General features: G+C 42.7%; 1 protein-coding gene across 5 annotated transcripts in view; it reads left to right on the forward strand.

The window, feature by feature from the left end:
• The window catches only part of RALY (RALY heterogeneous nuclear ribonucleoprotein), a 206,008-nt gene that overhangs the window by 173,566 nt on the left and 10,805 nt on the right, over positions 1-21,637 (forward strand). For all 5 annotated transcript variants that reach the window (XM_083619144.1, XM_083619147.1, XM_083619145.1 and 2 more), the window contains 2 exons: positions 5,148-5,220; positions 20,484-20,531. In XM_083619144.1, coding sequence (XP_083475270.1) covers positions 5,148-5,220; positions 20,484-20,531 — 121 coding nt within the window. The remainder of the gene's footprint in view (positions 1-5,147; positions 5,221-20,483; positions 20,532-21,637) is intronic.

Below are 21,637 nucleotides of genomic sequence, written 5' to 3' on the forward strand. Positions count from 1 at the left end.
CTGAAACTTAATCTATTCTTGGAAAATACTCTTCCAAGACTCTTTTAATGTTAGTGATTTCTTGCAAGTCAATGAGGGGAGATCATTTAATATAGTGAGGCTGAGACACAAGTGACACCAGTTCAAACCTAAGCATGTCTACTCAGAAGTAAGACCTACTGAATGGTGCTTACTTCCAGGTCAGCGGAGTTAAAGATTGCAGCCTAAGGTTCTTTCAACAGCCCACCTTGGGTCTTCTGGCAAGCATAAAGTATGTTCCTTTAAGTGGTTTCTGAGCTTGTTAATTGTGTTCACTGTGAGTTTTGCTAGTGACTGTCTCTTGGGAAAACTCTTTTGAGAGTTGGATTTTGTTCATGTCTATGCTATGCTTTTCATGGAATGTATTTTTTTTTTACTCACTTTCAGTGTCTCTTGAAATCTTTGATTTTTAAGCTCATGACAGAGCAATCCAACCAGATTCAGGTGCTGGCAGCAGAAATTTCTGCTTGGGTGTTTTTCACATACTGTATCTTGTTTCCCATAGGGGTTTAGCATTAGTTTACCAGCTGCAGGGGGAGAGGGGTTTTAAAGTTTACCTGCTAGAGGCATCACAACGATTTGGGGAACAGGGAAATTACACACACACACACACACACACACACACACACACACACACACCCCGAGTACCCCACCTTCTTGGTTTTTAAAACAGTAACATTAAATACAAATGAATTAAACGTAATATGTATCTATGGATGGAGATAAATTTAATTCAGTTCATATTTGCAACTGAACTTACCTAATTTTCACTTTCTGAAACAATACACAAAACACAGCCATCCTTCGAAATTCATCCTTGGCTGAATTTTGCGATAAAGTTGTCCAGGCAAGTAACATGTGCAAAAATGCATGCATTAAAGGAAAGTGTTAATAAAAATGCATATATTTGTGAAAATAACATACAAAAATGCATTGTATTAGGTAGAGTTGCTTTGCAAAAATATGTACAGTGAGTAAAATTGCATACAAATTTTTATATTTACGAGAAATTCCCACTGAAATGCCGATGGAACCTTTTCAAAAAATCAAGATTGCAAGATCATGTGGGAATAAAGAGAACAGAACTTAAGACTGGAGAAATGAGAAGCTGAGAGAATCCAAAAAATTGATATGCTTGTCCACTCCTAAATGTAGCTTGGCCCAAGCAAGCCATTCCAATGTGGGCTGCACAACAAGGTGGTTGTGCCTTTCTGCATTTTGACTGGTATTAGGAAAACAAACTTTTCACATCTGTCTCAAAGTTCCCCAGCCAATGTACTGGAGGGTCCACCCACAATAGTGACAGCATCTAACTCGGTATCTGTTTGCTTGAAATGAATTGTTTCTTACAGTAACATTTTTATTTTTGTATGTGTGCAGTGCTTTGAAATGTCACCCGCTGAGCAGCTCTTGTCACCAGGCATAAACTGAGAATTGTTGCTGAAGATAGCATTCTCCATCAGAAATTGGCATTTTTGATCTCCCAGTAGGTGGTGGCGATATTGAAGGCGGCAGGAGTGCTAGACACGCCTGTGCAGAGGCCCAAAACCTATTCCCACCCTCTGCAAAGTCTGGCGTAACAACCTGAAATGAGAACTCAGAACATTTTGCTATCCTTTTAGAAAACAGATATTGCCATTGTATTATAAATCTTCCACAGACACACACACACACACACACACACACACACACCAGTGTGTGGCGTGTGGTGGGGGAAGCAGTTCTCCAAAGCAACATGCAATGCTCTCTGGTTATCACCTTATTCTTATGAAAACCTTAAGCAGAACTGAAATGCAGCTTGCAGTTTATTTTTATTTATATGCTGCTTGGGGGGAAAAATTAAGCCTGTAAGACTTGACCCCACCCCCACCCACCATGGCCCCCTCCACCTCTTCCCCCCTTTTCATCATCATCATCATCATAATTATTATTTATTTATTTATTTATTTATTTATTTATACTCTGCCCATCTGGCTTGGTTTCCCCAGCCACTCTGGGTGGCTTTCAGCAGAATATTAAAATACAATAGTCTATTAAACATTAAAAGCTTCCCTAAACAAAAGCTTCATAATGTAACATTAATTTCTCAACAAATGAAACTGATCTGTAGAAAATGTAACTTGAAAAAAGAGACATTGCACATATTTTTGTAAACCAAGAAATCTTTAATAAAAAATACATTTTTTAAAAAGCCTGTAAGCAATTTACATAAAATAATATGAAACCTTCGCAAGAAATAGCAATGAAAATAACAAGACTTTGGAAACTGACATAATGAAATCACCAAAATTGTAGGTAAAATCAAGAGTTTCAAAAAATAAAATGGAATAAAATTACAAGTCTGGGTAGGCTCGTTTCAAAAGGCAGTGAAAACAGCTCTATGACTGGGCCTCCCAATATCAACAGGCAGGGAGTTCCAGAGAGTAGCTGCTGCTACACTTCAGATTTCTTGCAAGTGCAGAACAAACATTATATGGAACATGTAAAAGTGCCAGTTCTGCATATAAAAGCAATTGAGTGGGCACATACAGTATGGGTAAGACAATCCTTCAAATAAGCTGGTCCAAAGCAGTTGAGGGCTTTATATACTAATACGTAAAGGTAAAGGCACCCCTGACCATTAGGTCCAGTCGTGACCGACTCTGGGGTTGCAGCGCTCATCTCGCTTTATTGGCCGAGGGAGCCGGCGTACAGCTTCCGGGTCATGTGGCCAGCATGACTAAGCCGCTTCTGGCGAACCAGAGCAGCGCACGGAAATGCTGTTTACCTTCCCGCCAGAGCGGTACCTATTTATCTACTTGCACTTTGATGTGCTTTCGAACTGCTAGGTTGGCAGGAGCAGGGACTGAGCAACGGGAGCTCACCCCGTCCCAGGGATTCGAACTGCCGACCTTCTGATCGGCAAGTCCTAGGCTCTGTGGTTTAACCCACAGTGCCACCCACGTCCCTATATACTATATACTAATAGTCACACCTTGAATTGGGTGCTGCTTTGCATGCATAACACCAGGGACAGGGCTGCAATGTATGGCCCCACTCATGTGCTTGTCTTGCCTGCAAGTATAGCACCTGACTAGGGCATGCGCTTCTTCTGTAGAGCAGCAACTTTGCAGTGTTTCCCCCAAATCCTCATAAGCTCTGTTGTGTCTCCCTGTTGTGACACTGGCAGGCACCCGTATCATGTTTTAAGTCTCCTTAGCTTTGGAAGTAAGAATGCCTGTGATCTGTGGTGCTGTACCATTGTGCCGGCAACTTCCCAGTGTGTCAGGGGTGAGGTGAAGCCGGAAGGGCCTTGTGGGTGTTTCATCAAGCATCTGAACATTTTTCAGAAAACAGGATGGCAGGGTACATCACCTTTCCTTATGCTTTGCTTCTAGAAAGCGGTCGGCATCTTTGTTCGCAGAGTTACTTTGTTTGGTTTCCATGCAGACGGCGAAAATTTGTCACACATTTCTATCCTCATGTATATCACACACCCCTTCAGTACAGAGGTTTAGGAATGAACATTTCCTTGGCAGACCAAAAAAGCATTGTTCTCCCCCATTGTGGGAGTTGAAGACTGTCCATGAAATCATGCTGTGTGACTTCAAACATGTGTCTGCACCCAGCACAGCCTTTAGCCTCACCTGAATGGAAGCAGGCTCAGAGGAACACAACTAATATCTCCTGTGTGCTCTATATTTGGCATTCATTTTACAGGAGGATGAAGGTAGACAAAGACTATAAGCTGAGAGTGGTGTAATGTGATGACTTGGATCCAGAGATGTTTTGCACAAGCAGAAAGGCACTTCTGCATGAGCAAGACAGGCTGGCCAAATTCTCCCAATTCTCCTTCTGACTCCCTGTGCCCAATCTCATGCTCTCCCAGAGGCAGGGCTGGCTTGCCCGTGAGGTGGGCTTAAGCAGCCACCTTAGGTGGCAGAATCCTGCAGAGCAATGCCCCCAACCGTGCCCCACCCGCCACTGCCACTGCTGGAGAAGGGAGGAGGAACGGCAGCGGCTTCTGGCAAGATCTCACAAAACTCTCCCTTGACCTCCAAGATCTCACCAGAAGCCACTGCAACCCCAAGAAGTGAGACTTCAGTGGAGGGGTGGTGGAGGAGACAGCACCTTCCCATTTTACTGCAGGTGGCAGACTAGGATGGGCCACCCGTGCTTAGAGGGTCCCTCTGAGACACGGAGGCTGGGGGAGCTATAGTGCAGGAAGGAACAAGGAAAACCCCATTACATGAGTGGAGTTCTGCTTAACAAGGTGGGGAGAATAGAGAGGGGGAGACCCATTTCAGTTATGAACAAGAAACCATGGTTTGCTGTTGTGTTACACGAGCTATAGCAAGCTACAGGCCCGTGTTGTCCATCCTTCACTTTCATTCCTCCTTTGCACATGAGAGGAGGAAATGGAAGTTTTCATTCCCTGTTTCCAACAAGCCACATTTTCAATTTCAGGTAAAGATGCACCTCTTTGCCCAGGCTTTTGAGGAGAAGCAAGGTGTATTGGGCATCTGAATTTCTGTCGCTGCTAGTGGTTTTATTTTTAACTAATTTCATTTTTGTTTTGTGCTGTTTTGATCATATTGTTTAGATCTGATCTTCCAACCATGCATGCACTCCTAATCTTTTGAACTCTTTCCCCTTCTCTCCTCTCTTTTGTGAAAGCTAAAGTCAGGAGATAATCTTCACAAAAGAGAGGAGGGGAAAGAATTCACGAGCACTAGGAGTGCAAGATTAGGAGATCAAATGGCCTTATATCTCTACCAGTGCTTAGATGTTTACTAAACTGTAGTCATCTCAAACAGGTTTTGGCAATATGGAAATATATTTGCTTTTATTTAATGAATTGATTAGCCACTTAAAAGGAGGGTCCTCTGGCAGCTCTAGCTGACATATTTGCTGTGGAAAACACTCCAATATATACATATACATTTTATACCCTTCACAAAAGGAAAAAGGCCAGTACCTCTTGGTATATGTTTGTTTATTTGCAGGTATGGAAATAGCATAAAGGTATGCAAATAATAGTACAGATGAAGCTTTTTTAAATTTTAAAAAAGACTTTGATACAAAAAATTACGCATAAGGGATGGGAAGAGAGCAATACAGCAGTAATTCCAAATTGTTATTTGCTGCAGATATAAACATGGCTGGAGAACCAAAGCCCAACAGACCCAAAGGCCTGAAGAGAACAGCATCCGCCTTATACAGGTAAGTTCTGTTGTTGTGATTCCCACCTAATGAAAAGAATCTGACAAGCGTGTATTCAGGAAATACAGTCTATATATGTCGTGCCGTATGGGCAAGAATGGGGAACTTCAATTGCAGCCCTCCAGGCCTTTCTATCTGGCCCTAAGAAGTCTCTCCAGGCTGCATCTCCCCTCTGCCCCCAAGCTACACTCCTCATTAGCCCTACTTCATACCTTCTTTTAATCCATTTGCTTGGCTGAAACACAATCCAGAATGCCTCTTGCCTGCCAAGGATGGAGCAGAGGGGTGTGTAAATGGGTGCAGAAACTAGTTTACTGCACAAAGGTAAAATTCATGTTTGTTGCTCCATCTGCTTTTGCCTCTGGCCCCTCCCACCATTGGTATGTGGCCCCTGAAAGGTTTTCCAGACAGGAATGCAGTCCTCAGGTTGAAAAAGATCCCCCACTCCTGCCCGATAGAACAGATACAGAATAGGGCCCGACTCATTTTTAAGCCCAGGTTTTGTCAGGGGCTGGACTGAGGAGGAATGGTGGGAGCCGCCTCCCCACTTTTTTCCTGAACCTTCCCAAGGGCAGGAGGACAGTATTGATTTAGAACAGTGGTTTGTAGAGGGGCATAGTCCAGAGGGGGAAAGCTGGGAAATACTGGTTGAGGAACAGCTAGAAGAGGAAATGCCAGGAGAGAGACAGCTGGCAGATTCAGTGTCCTTGGAAAGCATTCCTGATCCCCCTTCACCTAAGACTAGACGGGTTTTGAGAGTGATGGAACAGAAAGCGCAGCAACAACAAGATCAGATTACCCGACAGAGAAATGACATAGATTAATGGGGACGGAGGGGGTGAGCCTTTACTGGAAGCAACACCATTTCTAGAGAGATATGCATTCCTTTGTCTCTCACTGTGATTATTAAAGAAGCTAACTGGTAAGAACGCTCCTTTCGTTTGATCTGAATCCCCGAAGCCTGACAGGTTTAGAGTTTGCTCTCAAAACTGCTGTAAGAGTTTTGTTTCCCCATTAACCAGGGGGAACCATTTTGGGTTTACAGCAGTGGCTATCAAAGTGGGGAGGATTACTTGGGGAAGGGGACTCAACTACAGAGATCAATTTATAACGTTAAAAATGCATTATTAAAAAATCTGACACCAGATGGTGCTGTAGAGCAGAATCCAAAGTCAATGGCAGATTGCCTTAGGAGCAGGTTCCCCCCTCCCCCTGTAACTTTTTTTTAATAGCGTTTTTTATATCTGTGTAGATACAGCCTAAGAGGCAAGGGGGTGGCAGCGGGGTGCTGGAGGTGTAAATAACTATTGGAAGTTGAAAAGCTGGTATCAGTGGATCAAGTTTGTCCATTTAATTGAAAAATATTAAACTAAATGTAAGTTTTAAATGTGATCAAGTGAGCACATGGAAGAGCAGGGTAGTGGAGGTCAGGTGTGACAAAGTAAATGAAAATGGTAGAGAGAAGCGTAGGAGGAGGAATAACTGATATATGGAAGGAGCAGGGGAAAGAAATAAGAGCAGGTAGGTTTTGGTTTCAGCATGGAAGAAGTGGGGAAATGTTGAGCAAAGTGTCAGGAGGTGGAGAGCCAGGAGCAAGGCCCTAGCAGAGCATCAAGATTGGAGGAGGAAAAGTGCTGTGAATTTCTAAGGTTGGTATAGATGAGATGGGTGCAGTATTGCTGCTTTAGACAAGAAGGGAGAGAGCATGAATTTATAGTGGCTGAGATTATCAGCCACACACTTTTTTTGTTCTCCACCAAAGGCTTTCAGCTGTACCTGAATATGAGTGAAACAATCAAACAGAGGCACTGAGCCAGGGGTGTGGATGTGCGGGGAGGAGAAAAGTATGTTAGAAGAGCGGGACAACAGGAACAAATTGAAGGTAATAACTGCAGCATCTATGGAGCAGGCAGAAGCAGAGAAGGAGAGGAGAGATAGTAGAGGGCAATGTTTCAGAGAAGGCCACTGGCTCAATGGAGAGGAGCTCAGGGAAGGAGTAGGGGGTGGGATATAGGGAGGGTGGACAGTGTGTAATGTGGAAAAAACTAAGATGGTGATTGGGCAGAGAGAATCCCACAGCAGAAATGTCAGATACAAAGCAGTTCCAGGCGAAGGCAACATCAAGAGAGTGCCCAAAGTTAAAGCACATTCTGGAGGAGTTGTTTGGTTTTTTATTCCTCTTCAAAAGGTTGCTTCCTTATTGGCTAAGTGAATATGTGGAATTATTAAGAGGGAAAAGTCAGCATTTACTTTACAAAATGTTCTCTTTCAGCTGTCATATCTGTCAAATACCAACTGCTATTGTGCATGAGCTACCAGTGTCACTTAGTGTCAATTATCAAATACTGTTCAATATCAAACACTTACATTAAGTACACTGTGTTTGATGCATAATATTAGAATATTCAGTAATCAGAATCCCCGGTGGAAAGTTCTGAGGAACACTTTTTTGCCAAATTAATTTCAGCTTGTTTCTCTACAAAATTACTCCTCCTCATCTCTGCAAATAAATTTATTTTTTGAATCAGCTAAAGGGTAACAGATGACTGCTTGCCGTTTTCCTTTTTAAAAAAAGTGTATTTTTAATTTATATACCACTTTACAGCTCACATCAAATTATCAAAATAAAACAAACTAAAAATAATTCATTGTAAATGTAACAAATTTGAATAAGGCACCTCTAGCAAACTGTGGACTAGTGGTTGCATGGTAATAGTATTTGTCAACATACATACATACTTTTATTTGTATGCCGCCTTTCCATAGTTCAAACCATGCACAAAGCTGCTTACGACATGAATAGAAATTGCATAACTGCAAACATAACAAAAGTAGTCATGTTCCTGTCTGTATGCTACAGATTACAGGCTGCAATGTGGTTTGCAGTCTCTCCATATTGGAATTGTAAGCAGCTACCAAGCGCCTAATGGACTTAGTCAGCAAACCCAGATTTCATTGCAGTTTGGAATGGAGGGCAAGGTACACAATTATTTGCTGGTATAATCATGGTGCTAGTCCTGCAAAGGTATCAAGGGTTCTTCAACCTTGGGCTCCCAGATGCTGTCAGCTTCCATGATCCCTGATCGTTGGCTAGCCAGCTGGGGATGATGGTGTTGTAGTCCATCAGCATATGGGAATCCAAGGTTGAAGCCGTGTGCTTTAAGGGAAGATGATGTGATCACTTTTATCTATTTGTTTGCTGGGTTCCCCAAATTGATAGTTCTGCATAATCATTGTGCCAATATGGGAGAGGTAGGGAATTTATGGGTGGGGTGGGGAACAATCTTCCCATCTTCATATTGGTTCGAGTAAAAGAAACTCAGCAAGCAGATAAACTCTGCTTTCATCCTTTGCCAACCTCTGCTTCTTAATAATACTCTTGTCAATATAATCTCTTCCACTCTGCCTCTTTCATCGTATCATTAATTCAGGTAAAATCTTAGTAGCCCCTTTAGCACAGCTTATGCCACTTTGAAGAAGCCCATCTGAAGATTAAAGGGAAGTCCTGGCACTCTTGTTTTTATTACCCACCAAGCTTTCTTCTCTGCCCAGGCTGGTGTTTTGGCCTCATCTTAGTTATTATGTTACCTTCAAGCAATGGTACACACATCAAACACTGTGCTGTATCACTTGTGTTGTTAAGGGAAGTACGGGGGGGGGGGGAGAGAGAGACCAGGGAAATCATCTCTAATAGTAAATAAGAAAGGGGGAAATGGTGTGCATTTAGAGAGAGAAGGTGAGAGGGTCTTTACCTGCTTCCCATCAGAACTCACGGAAATATGAGCACAACACAACACCTTCTTCCCGGATAAAGAGGGGTTTAAGTTCTGGTGGAAAGGTATGATATCTGGCAAATATGTATGAGTTGCCTTATACTGAGTCAGACCATTGTTCCATCTAAATCATTACTGTCTACACAAACTGGCGGCAGCATTCCAGGGTTTAAGATGGGAACATTTCCAGCCCTACCTAGACATGTCAGGTATGGAACCTGGGACCTTCTGCCCTCGAGGCAAATGCTCTGTCTCTGAACTACAGGTCTTTTTCCAAGGGATCAAATGCCCAGATAGGGCTATAATAGGAATCGGTTCTCCATTAGACAGAGAGCCAAGCCACATGTGAACAAAATGCCTGTGGTTTGTGAGATGAACCAGCCTCGGATTGGGTGGTGGGGAGAGGGGTAAATTTGCAGTGGCAGAGGGGAGCAGGAGTTTGAAACTAGGGAAAGCTGCACATACAGCAGAATTGAAAGATGTGGTGTTTTGTCCCTAAGTTGCTCAGGATAGGAATGTCCACATTTCTCGGATGCGACATTTACTTATGTACATTTTTCTTAAAAAAAAATAACCAGGATCTTTCAAGTTTGTGGGCTACAAATAGAAAAGGGAGTAGTGCAAACGCTGTTATTTATCTTTAGACTTCAGAGCTAATAGTTCAGTTGACTGAAATTGCAAGCAGAAGCATGAGATAAATACCTCTTCACTTCTTTCCTTCTTTGAATGGCAGCTGAATGTGAAGCCTGTCAGGCTGTAGGTCACTTTGGTGGACACAACACTGACCCCTTTATTTTTCCTTAGTTGACTTGCAGTGGATCAGTTGTGATCCACTGTTCTTTTTCTCTTTTTCTTGCTCATGTAGTGCCTCTTAATTATTTACTGGTAATTATCTAGCAGGAGCAAACTAAATGCAAAAGAAGCAGATGAGTGCAAATTTGCTTAATTGTGTGATTTATTCACATGGCAGAATGGCTTTGCTTGACACAGATTTTGGGTCACCTTGGCACCAGCTTGTTTGTTTATTCTTTCACAGAATACGTGCAGCTCCGAGTGTTTGCCCACACATTTCTTAAGGCTTGCTTATACGATCAGGCACAATGATCGTTATTTTAGAAATGTTATCCCAGGGCAACATTCCCTTTCTACCTTAAAAAAAAAAAAACCCAAATTGTTTCACCAGCACACTCTTGCTAATAATCTGGAGTAATTTATAGGCCACCGTAGGAAGGTTAGAACATAAAAAAGCATAAGAAGAGCTCTGCTGGATCAGGCCATTGGTCCATCTAGCGCAGTATCTGATTCTCATTGTGATCTTCCAGATCCTATGGGAAGGGCACAAGCAAGAAGGACTTAAGCACAACTGCACTCACCTCTCCTACAGGTGCATACTGTCTCCAATCATGGAGGAGCAGCATAGCCATTGTGGCTATTAGCTGTTGGTCACCTTCTCCTCCATGAATCTGCCTAATTCTCTTATAAAGCCATCCAGGCTGGTGGCTGCTACTGCAACTGTGGAGTGTATGCCATAGTTTAACTATGAGCTGCATGAAGAAGCATCTTCTTTAGTCTATCCCAAATCTTCCAGTTTTTTTCAAATGACCCCACCCATCCATTGGGGTGGACGGATGAGTCTTTTTCTGGATCACATCAATTCCATGCATATTCATTCATAAGTCTGTAACCAGTGTGGTGTAGTGGTTAAGAGCAGTAGTCTCATAATCTGGGGAACCGAGTTTTAGTCTGTGCACCTAAGTGCACATTAGGTTGGTTCACTTAAAAATGTGAACGATTTTTTTCTCCTGCCCTCTGAATGCATCCGACAACTTCATGCGCAAGGTCGTATGTTGAGACAAAATACATGTATAACTGTGTATTTAAATACATATTTAAGTGCACATTTTGTTGTTGGGTTTTGTTTTGCTTTTAATTGAAGATTAATGCAGAAAGAAGGCAGGAATACAGATGTGAATTTCACACGGATTGGAAATAGGCTGACTTGTCCATCTCTAGCTGGAGTCTAGCATCCCAATTCTAACCCTCTGTAAGATGAAATCATATGCACATTTACACTGGAGTAGTCCAGTTTAATTCAATAGGGCTTATTTCCAAGTAGACATGCAGATGAGATGGTTGCAATGCAGGATGGTAGCAAACGCCAAAAAATTCCAGGGATGTAATCTGCTAAGCATGGAAATTGTGTTAGGCCTGGCATGAGAGAGTGGCAATTTGCAATTGGTCACTGCCAGTCATTACAGTACTTTGCATTGTTTCTAGGTTCTGCTTGTTGTTTTGCCTGTGCTTGTGTTGTTGCATTTGTTACATGGGTGTCACATTTGCACCAGCCATATTTCTTAAAGCACATTTACAGATTACGGCTTTCCCCCAAAAGAATCCTGGGAATTGTAGTTTGTTAAGGGTGTTGGGATTGTAATTCTGTGAAGGGTAAAAAATACTATTAATGATAAATTAGCATGTGCCATTAAGGTAAGACGGGGAATTTGCAGGAGAAATGATTTTGAGGAGATATGGAGTATGTTTGTAGAATTTGTACTGTTAAAACGGAAAGGGGTCAAACCATCGCAAGAGGTGTTGAAATTTTGGGAGGTTGGATAGTTAGAATGGAATGGTTTCGGTGGTGGGGTGCATACTTTGATTCTTATTTATGATTATTACTTTGTCAAAATAAAATTAAAAAATTAAAAATAAATTCACTTTCCGGGGTTCTTTGGAGGGAAGCCATGTGCTTTAAATGTATTGTGTGGATGTGAGATCAATTACATGAGACAATGGAAGAGAATGGATTTCTTCTAAGCTTCCACTTCATTTCTGATACAATCCCAAATTTAGGACATCCTGAAAAAACATCAGGAATAAAGAAAAAGAAGAGGAATTAAAGATGTGAGCATAATCACATCTGATCTGTCAAGCATTAGCTAACAAGATGGGGAGGGGGGTATAGTTTCCACCCACCTACTAAAGAGACCCGCAGTCAGCCAGCTGTCTCATTCAGATCCCAGGTGGGGAAAGATAAAAGCATGGAGCTATTTCTCACATGGCCGGGCTTGATATTTCAGGAGTATAAAGGTAAATAGTAACAGTACACATCCCAGCACTCTCCCCCATCCTATCCTTTATTAATCCCTTCCCACTGGTAGAAGCAGCAATTCACCAGTTGAAACATCACAGAAACTTCTTTCTGTGCTCACTGTCAAACAGACCAGAGAAACTGTGTGATTTCCACAAGCCTTTCAAAACAGGGACTTTGATCTGGGAGGTAACACAGGTCCATTCTTGTTCAACCTGTTGCTGTGAGGCAGAGAGCTAGTGTGTCTCCGGAAACTGCGTAAAGAGCAGGTTGCTCATGCAAGTAAGCCAAGTTACAAGTAAGTGAATTGCGCTGCAGTCTTAAACTGCAGTTCTATGCATACCTATCTGGGAGTAAGCACAATTGAATATTGTGGGACTGCATCCGAGTAAAAATGCATCAGATTATGCTGTTAAAACCCCATTGAAATCTATAGCATTTAAAATATACTGTATTCTGGGCAAGATTGTGTCCAATTGCTATGGTTCTCATGGTAGTGAGTTCAGTTATTCTGCCTGCTCTTAACAGGGGTATTTATTAGCACAAATTCCACGTAATACTGGACACTTCCAGGCCGTTCTTATATTTGGATGGAACTCAGTCTCATATCAGCAAATTTAGATTGCATAATTAAAGTTGGTTTGCCATTCCCACACAACAAAACCACCACCAACCAAAACAAAAAACAAAAAACCCAATTCAGACTAGAAAGTGTGGGATATTAATTGGTTGGCACAACTTTGTATAACCTCCCCGCAAACAAACCAGAATGAATGCTCAGTAAATAGCTGAACAGCATCTAGCCTCCCTGCGAAGTGTGGAAACAAACCAGGATAAATGCTCAATAAACAGCTCACCTGGAAGTGATCAATGAGGCACATGATGCTTCAGAATCCTCCTAGGAGCCCTTTGCAGATTTAAATAGTGGAAATTAAAATCAACTCAACAAAGGGTCACCATAATGATGTGTGGCATTTGTCATATCATGTCTTTGCCCACTGGGGCTCTTTATTGAGAACAGTATGATTTATGACTGGATCAGTGTCTGCCACAGCCTTCTAAATCTCTGCATACAGCTAAGGAGCAGGAGACATTAAATTCTCCTGTCTACTCTCTTAAGGTAAGTTTCCATGCAGTTGCAGGGGATGGAAGAGGGAAACACAGACTATGAAGATACAGGTGTGAAAGTGGGTGGTATTGTACGGATACAGCACATTGATTTTTGAGCCATAAACTACAGAGATTATTATTGCTATCAGCAGTGAATTCATCATCCCTTAACCATTAAAAGGGGGGGGGGATTATTTACTGCCTAACTGCTGCTTATGATTAAAGATCCTTGCCTTGCAATCCTGAACACATGGGGTGTTTCTGTGCAGCAGTTTATTGTGGAGTCAGGGCTCCTCGTGCACGGCCGTTTTTTGTTTGTTTGTTTGTTTGTTTGTTTTTTGCAGCATCTTCACAACGACATGCTAATCAAAATGCTCCCCTGTATTTCTACACACACACACATACCCATTTAATTCAGATGTACCATTTTTGCAAAGGGTTATTTTTTGGCAGCAGGTGTAGGGTACTATGGAAACAGTAAATCCAGTTTAATTTGGTGATAATGTGGGATGGCATTTTGATGTGGAAGACATAGTATGTTGCGCAAACTTTGCATACCACCGAATCCACAATAAACTCCTATGTGGAAATGCCTATTTACTCTGAAGAACAGCCTACTGAACTCAGTGGGTTGTGCATCTCCAATAAAATTGCAGAGGATTGCAGCCATAACTCCAAGGCACTGTGGAAACACTTGACATGAGTATTTATGTTTGAGTGGTCTTTCTACAGTATCTGCAGGCAGTGCTTTTTTCTGGGGATACGCATACCCCTAAACATTTTGTGAATCTTTGTACTTTTGTCCATTTACTATATTTTATTTTTCCTGATTTGGACTATAAAATGGTGATTTTCTTGAGTCAAAATGAGAGTACCCCCAAACATTTTTTTAGGGGAGAAAAAAAGCACTGTCTGAAGGCATGGAAACTTCATATACTATAAAATGAAAATGACAACTGAAGCAACCAGAGTGCTCAGGGAAGCATAGGTTTCTGATCATATAGTCCCAACTTCATTTGACCCAATTCAAGGTGCTGGTTTTCACCTTTTGAACTCTAAATTTGTGGTGGCTAAGCTGTGGCTCTCTGGGTGTTGTTGGACTCCCATCAGCACTCGCCAGCATGGACAAAGGTCAAGGATAATGGGAGTTGTAGAACAGCAACATCAGGAAGGCAGTAGGTTAGTCCTCCCTGCCCTAAATGGCTTTGGATCCTGGATATATAAAAGGAGCATCTACTCCTGTCCTGCATCAGTTACCAGAGGAGGTCCTGCTTCGTGTTCCAGTGCCATCTAAGATGAGACACATAGATACATAGGACAGGGCCTTCTCAGTGGTGGTGTCCAGAAATTCTTTGTCCCTTTTCTCCCTTTTTGCTGTCAAGTGGAAACAGCACTGCTTAGCTTGTTCAAGGCACTTGGAGGCAATGCTGGGTTTGAGGGGAGCTCAGGCCTTGAAGATTCCCCCCAACCTTGGCACTGCATCCACCCCAGCATTTGCATGCACACACTTGCATGCCTTGCTTGGCTTTTTGTAGTCACTGCTGTCACATAAAACACACTACTACTACTACCACCAGCTCACTGCTTCTGGCAGTTTTTCAGGCACTTCTGGTCCCAGGACTTATGGGGTGTGGGGCCAGACTTACACCCTTTGGTCCATGACACATCATCTGCTTTGCATGCAGAAGGTCCCAAGTAGAATGCCCAGCACTTCCAGGTAGGGCTGAGAATGTCCCCTCTCTGAAAGAGTTGCTGTCAGTGTAGACAACTCTAAGCTAGATGAACCTCTGTTCTGACACTGTTTCAGATGGCTTTTTATGTTCCTATGCCACTGAAAGCACTTGCTGAGAATTTAAATTAGCTTGGCAAATATAAGATGGGGGACTACATGGTTTGCTAGTAGGGTCTAAGGGTCTTAGCAGACCACAGGCTGGACATGAGTCAACCGTGTGATGCAACAGCAAAAAAAAACCCCAGCCTAATTCTCTTTTAGGCTGCATCAACAGAAGTATGGTGTCTTGGGAAATAATAGTACTACTCTATTCTGCCTTGGTCAGATTACAGCTGGAATACTGTGTCCCGTTCTGGGCATCACAATTAAAGAAGGATATCGATAAGCTGGAATGGGTGCAGAGGAGGGCGACCAAGATGATAAAGGATCTAGAAGCCAAGCTTTATGAGAAACAGTTGAGGGAGTTGGGTAGGTTTAGTCTAGTAAAGAGTAGACTGGGAGGAGATATGATAGCCATCTTCAGACAAGGGCTATCACATGGAAGATGGGGCAAGCTTGTTTTCTTCTGCTCTGGAGGATAGGACCCAAATCAATGGATCCAAGTTATAAGGAAGGAGATTTCAACTAAATATCAGGAAGAACTTTCTGAAAGTCTGAGCTGTTTGACTCCACCAGGAGGTTCTGGATTCTCCTTTCTTGGAGGTTTTTAAGCAGAGGTTGGATGGCCATCTGTCATGGATGCTTTAGTTGAGATGTGTGCATTTCATGGGGTTGGACTAGATGACCCTCGGGACCCCTTCCATCTCTATCATTTTATGATTCTTTGCTTTTTCTGATATTATTAAGCAGCTGCATCATTATCATGTTCCTACCAGTGATTTGCTGCTTGTTTTATGAGGGATTTTTAACTGGTTTGTGTGCTTGGTTGGTATTGGGATTTCCTCACTTCTGGTTAAAAAAATAAAATAAAATCCAGGGGAGCAGAGCTTAGCCAGGTTCAGCTTCCTTGGGAAGGAGGTGACCAGAAGCCTACAGTGTTTTGTAGTATCTGAATTACAAATGTACAGACAGAGCATAGGTGGAGGCAGACGCCTGGACACCCCGTCAGGCAGCCAAAGCCACTTCCACACATCAGATCTCCAAAGTAGCTGTCCCTCGCTGCCAAAGCAAAACGCTACTAGCTGACTCTTTCACTGCAAAACTCCAACTGCAGTCTCCCCCATTTGTTCCCTTCCACAGACACACAGCTAGATTACCTCATCCTTACCTAGGGTGATATGCCCCCTTTCATAACCTTCCATCAATTTTCTAGCCAGAACACCGCAGAGTGGTCCTGCATCAAGAAGCAATGTTCTAACAATTAGCTCCCATGGAGACAGAGCACCCAAGCTAGTAACTCTCCTTTTGTCAAGTCCAAAACACTGCCCAGGTATGACCTTAAGGAAACCCGCTATGGAGGGGGCCACTAGGTGGCGCATCGGAAGATGGCTGACAATAACATCTCTCCGACCCACACGAGGTAATTTGGAGGCTATGATGGGGGTAATTAGCCTCCTTAACCCCCCCAGGATTGTGGGGGGGACAGCCCTTGCCTGCTGTGCCCTATACCACCACCGAATTTGTGGGGGTGGGGGCACTAGGCACAAAGCCCTCCTGTGGGATTTCGGCACTCCTGGACGCCGTCCCTGATTCGCGCCGCTAGTTGCAAGCATCTTCAAAAGAAACAATTTGGACGAAATAAATTGCACATGCTTCAAGGAAAAAGGGGAGTAAAGACTGCTGACAGAAGAGATCTCTGATAACAAGACAAGAATAAAATATGAGAAGATACGTCAAGATACGGTATGACTGAGGGGGGAGGGGGGAAAAAACCTGCCTTCCTTTTTATTATGTGATTTAACAAGAATCCCCTCCCCTAATGAGTCAGAAACTAAGGGCTTAAGCTGTGGATTTAAGGCTGTGTGGAGATAAACTTTCGAACCAAAGCAATGTTTCAAGATGAAGCTGGAAAGCTAAGAGTTTTGGAATGATGCAGTTAAAAATGCCGTCGCCATTTTGGGAAGCATTGTTGGAGCTCTTGGGTCTGGGAGGAGAAAGAGAGAAATAGAGTTGTTTACATATCGTGGATCAACTTCTCGGTGGGACTTAAGAGCGACAAATGCCAAATTTATGATGGAAAGAGCGATGTTATCTACGAAGGAGATATATGGAAACCATCTGGACTTAGTGGAGGAACGGGAAATCCACACAGGATTATTATTTTGCTTATCGGCTTAAGGAGACTAACAGAAGAGATCGTAAAGGAAAAATAGAAATTATATGAACAAGATATGATGTGGAAACACCAAGATAAGACTGGATAGAATTATGAATTTTGTTTGGACTGATTGGGACTGATTTGGACATTAACGCAGTAATAAGAAGATGATCTGAATCCCCCTTTGGATCTTGAAGTATGGGTTCCCCCAACAAAATTTAAAAATTTGGCTTTGTAATTTGGAATTTATGTGATGTGATTTAATTTGATGTGATTGGCCAGTTAATAAAAATTATTTTTTTTAAAAAAAAAGGAAACCCGCTATGAAAGTCCTATTCACTGATCAGAACCGCATAGCAGGATCTGTGTTTGTTTTGATGATTTCTAACCACCTTTAGGATTGTATTATGTTCTTGCCCTTCGATTAAAATAATAATAACACCAGTGGATAGCTCGTTTTACCAAAGAACATACACATGATGCCTGCCTATTCCCCTTTGTCTGATACTCTAGTCAAGGATGCTTTTGTACAATATTGTAACTATTACTATGTGTTTATTTCGAAACTCTCAAACTGAGGAATACTCAGGAACTGAATATGTGGAGGCTTGGCTGGAACCATTATTGGTCTCATTCCAACACCAAGGTCACTTAAACATAAGACCTATTCACTAAAACATTTTTCTCATGAGGAGGGTGGCTGCCAGATACAGCTTTTTTTGAGCTGCTTGCATTGATTTCCCTCCCCACTGATTATTGGATTTTATGTGAAGTGGTAATTTTTGTGATTTTTTTACAGTGTATGTTGTATGGTCATTTTATTTATTGTCACCAGCCCTAAGGTCATCTGATATACAACTGACAGAACTGTAGAGTTGGAAGGGACCAAGAGGGTCATCTGTTCCAAACCCCTGCAATGCAGGAATCTTTTTGCCCAACATGGTGCTCGAACCCATGACCTTGAAATTAAGTGTCTCATGCTGTACCGTCTGGGCTATTTGGTTGTTACTATTACTACAGTGCCTGGTGTGCTCTGGCCCATGGGGTCACGAAGAGTCGGACATGACTAAACGACTAAACAACAACATTACTACTACTAATACCTAAAAGCATAAAACACCCCAGGTTCAGTTCCTCACATCTCCAGTTAACAGGATTTCAGATAACAAGGTGGAGAAAGACCATTCCTTGAGCTCTTTTAAGCTGTTGCCCATCAGGAGACAGTAGACAGTGCTGAGCCTTATGGACCAATGGTCTGGTGATCCTGCGTGTCTCCTCCGAGCTGCCTATAGAACTCCCAGATCAAGCATTGGACTATGCAGCTGTTCTGCTCTAACCAGCTTCAGTGATCTTGCCAGCTTGAATCAGTCAAACATGGAGGCCAAAGTGTGCTCCTCATCGTTCCGTTTAATAACTTTTGATAGCTCTGTTCTCTGGAAATGTGCCAGCCTTTCTCTGAGATTATGAGTAACCCAAAGGGAAAGGGTTGAGTTAAAAAGAAAGAAGTTGAAATGGATGCTTTCAGCCTTAAGACTGAAAGCCTAATAGGTCCCAGAACCCTTTCCTCATTCTTTTTGTCTGTTTCCTGCCCCAATGGGCTTAACTATGCTGACTCACATTGTCATTCTAAAACGAATAATTAAATGTACTGCTGAATTCAGCAATCAGCTATCCACCCAAGACCTAAATGCATCATTAAATCAATGTAGTCAAGGCCCATATCCTGTTGAAACACCCTATGGAACATGGTGAGAACCAGGAAGCTACCTACATCTAACCATATCCCTTGGTGATTATTACCATCAAGGTATACTATAGTATACCAAATTATTTACTGCTACTTATTTACAGGAAAAAGGACTACAGAGTATATTTGCTGCCTTTATGTATCCTACCTTTCTTCCATGGGATTGTCAAGAGCTCAAGGTGGCATGTATGAGGGATAGAGATGTCAGAGAATTCAGAGGCAAACAGAAAAGGAAGTAGTTTGTTTTCTGCAGTTTTTAAAAGAAATTAAACCCAGACCTTCCTGGTCCAAGTGCAACAGCAGGAATGGGAAACCTCAGGCTTGGGGGTGAATGTGGCCTTCCATATCTTTCTGCCTGGCCCTCAGAACTCCCCCAAGGCCACACCCTCACACACCCCGCTCGTTTTTTTTCTTTTTGCCCTCTTGGTATGTGTCCTTGAACTGTGACGATGCCTCTCACTTTGCTTGTCTGGAGGATCTATTCTACAGTACAAAGGTTAAAGGTACAGTTGTTGGTTTGGCCACTTTTGCCTCTATCCCTTAGGCTCTCCTACCACTGGCATGTGGCCCTTAGGAAGCTGCCCTGGGGCTGAAAAAATTGCCCCATTGCCAGCTGTACAGACTCTCAGGCAGAATAAGGGGCAGGGGGGTTGCTCCTGTGGAGCAGTGCGAGGGGCCGAGCATTAAATCTCTGGTGGTTTTTATTGTCCTGAAATGCTGCCTCCACGTCACTGGGAAGTCAAAAATGTCAAGGCAAAATTAAAAATTCCACTCTGAGCCGACCTTTCAAACTGATGTGTAGCTATATGCTCCTTTTCAGCAGGAAATGTCAAAGCTTTCCATTTCTACTATTCGCCAGATGGATTCATGCTGAAAGTTTTCTTCTATCAAGGGTTCCTGCATGATAGTTTCATTACAGTGTATAAAATATCGCTCAGGGAAGAGAAAAGGGAAATGGCGGGTTATCAAGGCAGCCGCTGGCACTTTGATGGTAGTGACTCCGCCTCAACCGTTCTTGACAGGTGCTTACGCAGCCCCTATCTCCCCGTATCCTGACCCCTCCAGCTAAGAACAGATTGCCTTCTAAAATGATGCCCATTTATCTTTTGGTAGCCCAGCTAACAATAACTGTTGGTTGAGCCTCTACGTCATTATAACCTCATGCTACTATAGCTCAAAGCTGGCTGCTTTACATGATTTCCTGTTGAAGGCCTGGTTGTGGCTTAATTCTGTGCAAGTTGGGTGTCCTGCTGTGCCAAAATGGTTCTGCATACAGTCAGGGCGTTTTCTTTTCTTCCAAATCTGCAAGGCTGAGTTCTGCTACCTCATAAAGCAGGAATGGGGACTCCAGATATATTCTGGGGCACAGCTGTTGGACACCAACTCCCACTAGTCCCAACCAGCATAGTCTAAGGTTCAGAAATGATGGGAATTGTAGTCCAGAAACATCTGCAGAACCACAGGTCTCCCACCCCACGTTATAAAGGCTGTGACAAGCGAGTAGAAATGGGTGGGGAAAATTAGAATAATACTAACTGGTTTTCTTTTGTCTACAGTGGCTACGAATTTGACTACGACTACTACAGAGATGACTTCTATGACAGGTAAGCAGATTGAAAGGAGCAAGTGATACACCTTGAGTTGAGCTGGCAGGAATGGAATAATGCATTTCTGGGGCTCTGAAAGAAGTGCACTGTGTTAATTGCTCTGAATCCAGCTGATGGGGATAGATTTTCAAAAGTCACAAGAGACAAATCCCAAACCCATCAAGGAGGAGGAGCATAAAGGTGTACCATGAATTCCTCCCATGGTTGCAAAGGCAATCAGGGATGTGACTGGGAACAGCCCTTGGTGTTTTTAAAACTCAGGTTTCATGTTCCACATCCACATGCTTTTCTCATAATGCCTATCTTCCTGCTCTCCCTCTTTCCTGCCTTCCTTTATTATTCTTTCCCCTGCTCTCTTGGAGGCATTCACATACTTCCCCAGGTTGACATTTCCCCAATAGGTTCCTGAGTGCTCTTGTCATCTAGGTATCCATAGGTTTGCTAAAGACAAAAAAAGTATTTTGTGCTCAGAAAGTTCCTTCTCCTTGTCTGCCTGCATATGCAACTTGGATAAATACCATTGTGCCTGCTTCTGTCTGCATCTCAAACTGCATGGTATAAAAGGCCACAACTTTCTACCCACCAGAAACGTTTATGGATAGACACTAAAATGAGATAAGGAGCACAGGAGAGGAAGGGACGATGGTGTAGAAAAGCAAAAGAACTGGGCTTGTACATCAGTTCTCAAGTCCTCGGGAGTTCCTAAATTAATTCTAAGAGTGGAAACATTAAGGTGTTTTAAAAATGCATTAAAAGTCACAGTCTTGCAGGCTATAGTGATTTGTTAAGTAAAAGTATTCTGTGTGCGGTTAACGGCATTGGTTTAGCGAATGTGTCTTCCAAAACCTTCATGATCAAATAATCATCCCTAGCTGCCGCTTTTTATCCCAGGCAATCTAGTGACTGGCATGTGTGGATGGAATGCTAGCTACCCCTAGAGGCAGTAAGGGAACATTGCCTCATGTTCATCCAAGTTTGTTATTGGTTTGAATGTATTTCGCCGCAGTCTGGTTCTGTGCTGCTGAAAAGTGTTTGTTGTTCTGCTCCTTTTCCCCTTGGCTAAGACATCAAGGGCCAGGAGTGAGACAATTGAATTGCTTTGA

Source organism: Podarcis filfolensis, assembly GCF_964270895.1.
Source record: "Podarcis filfolensis genome assembly, chromosome: 6".
Lineage (NCBI taxonomy): Eukaryota > Metazoa > Chordata > Lepidosauria > Squamata > Lacertidae > Podarcis > Podarcis filfolensis.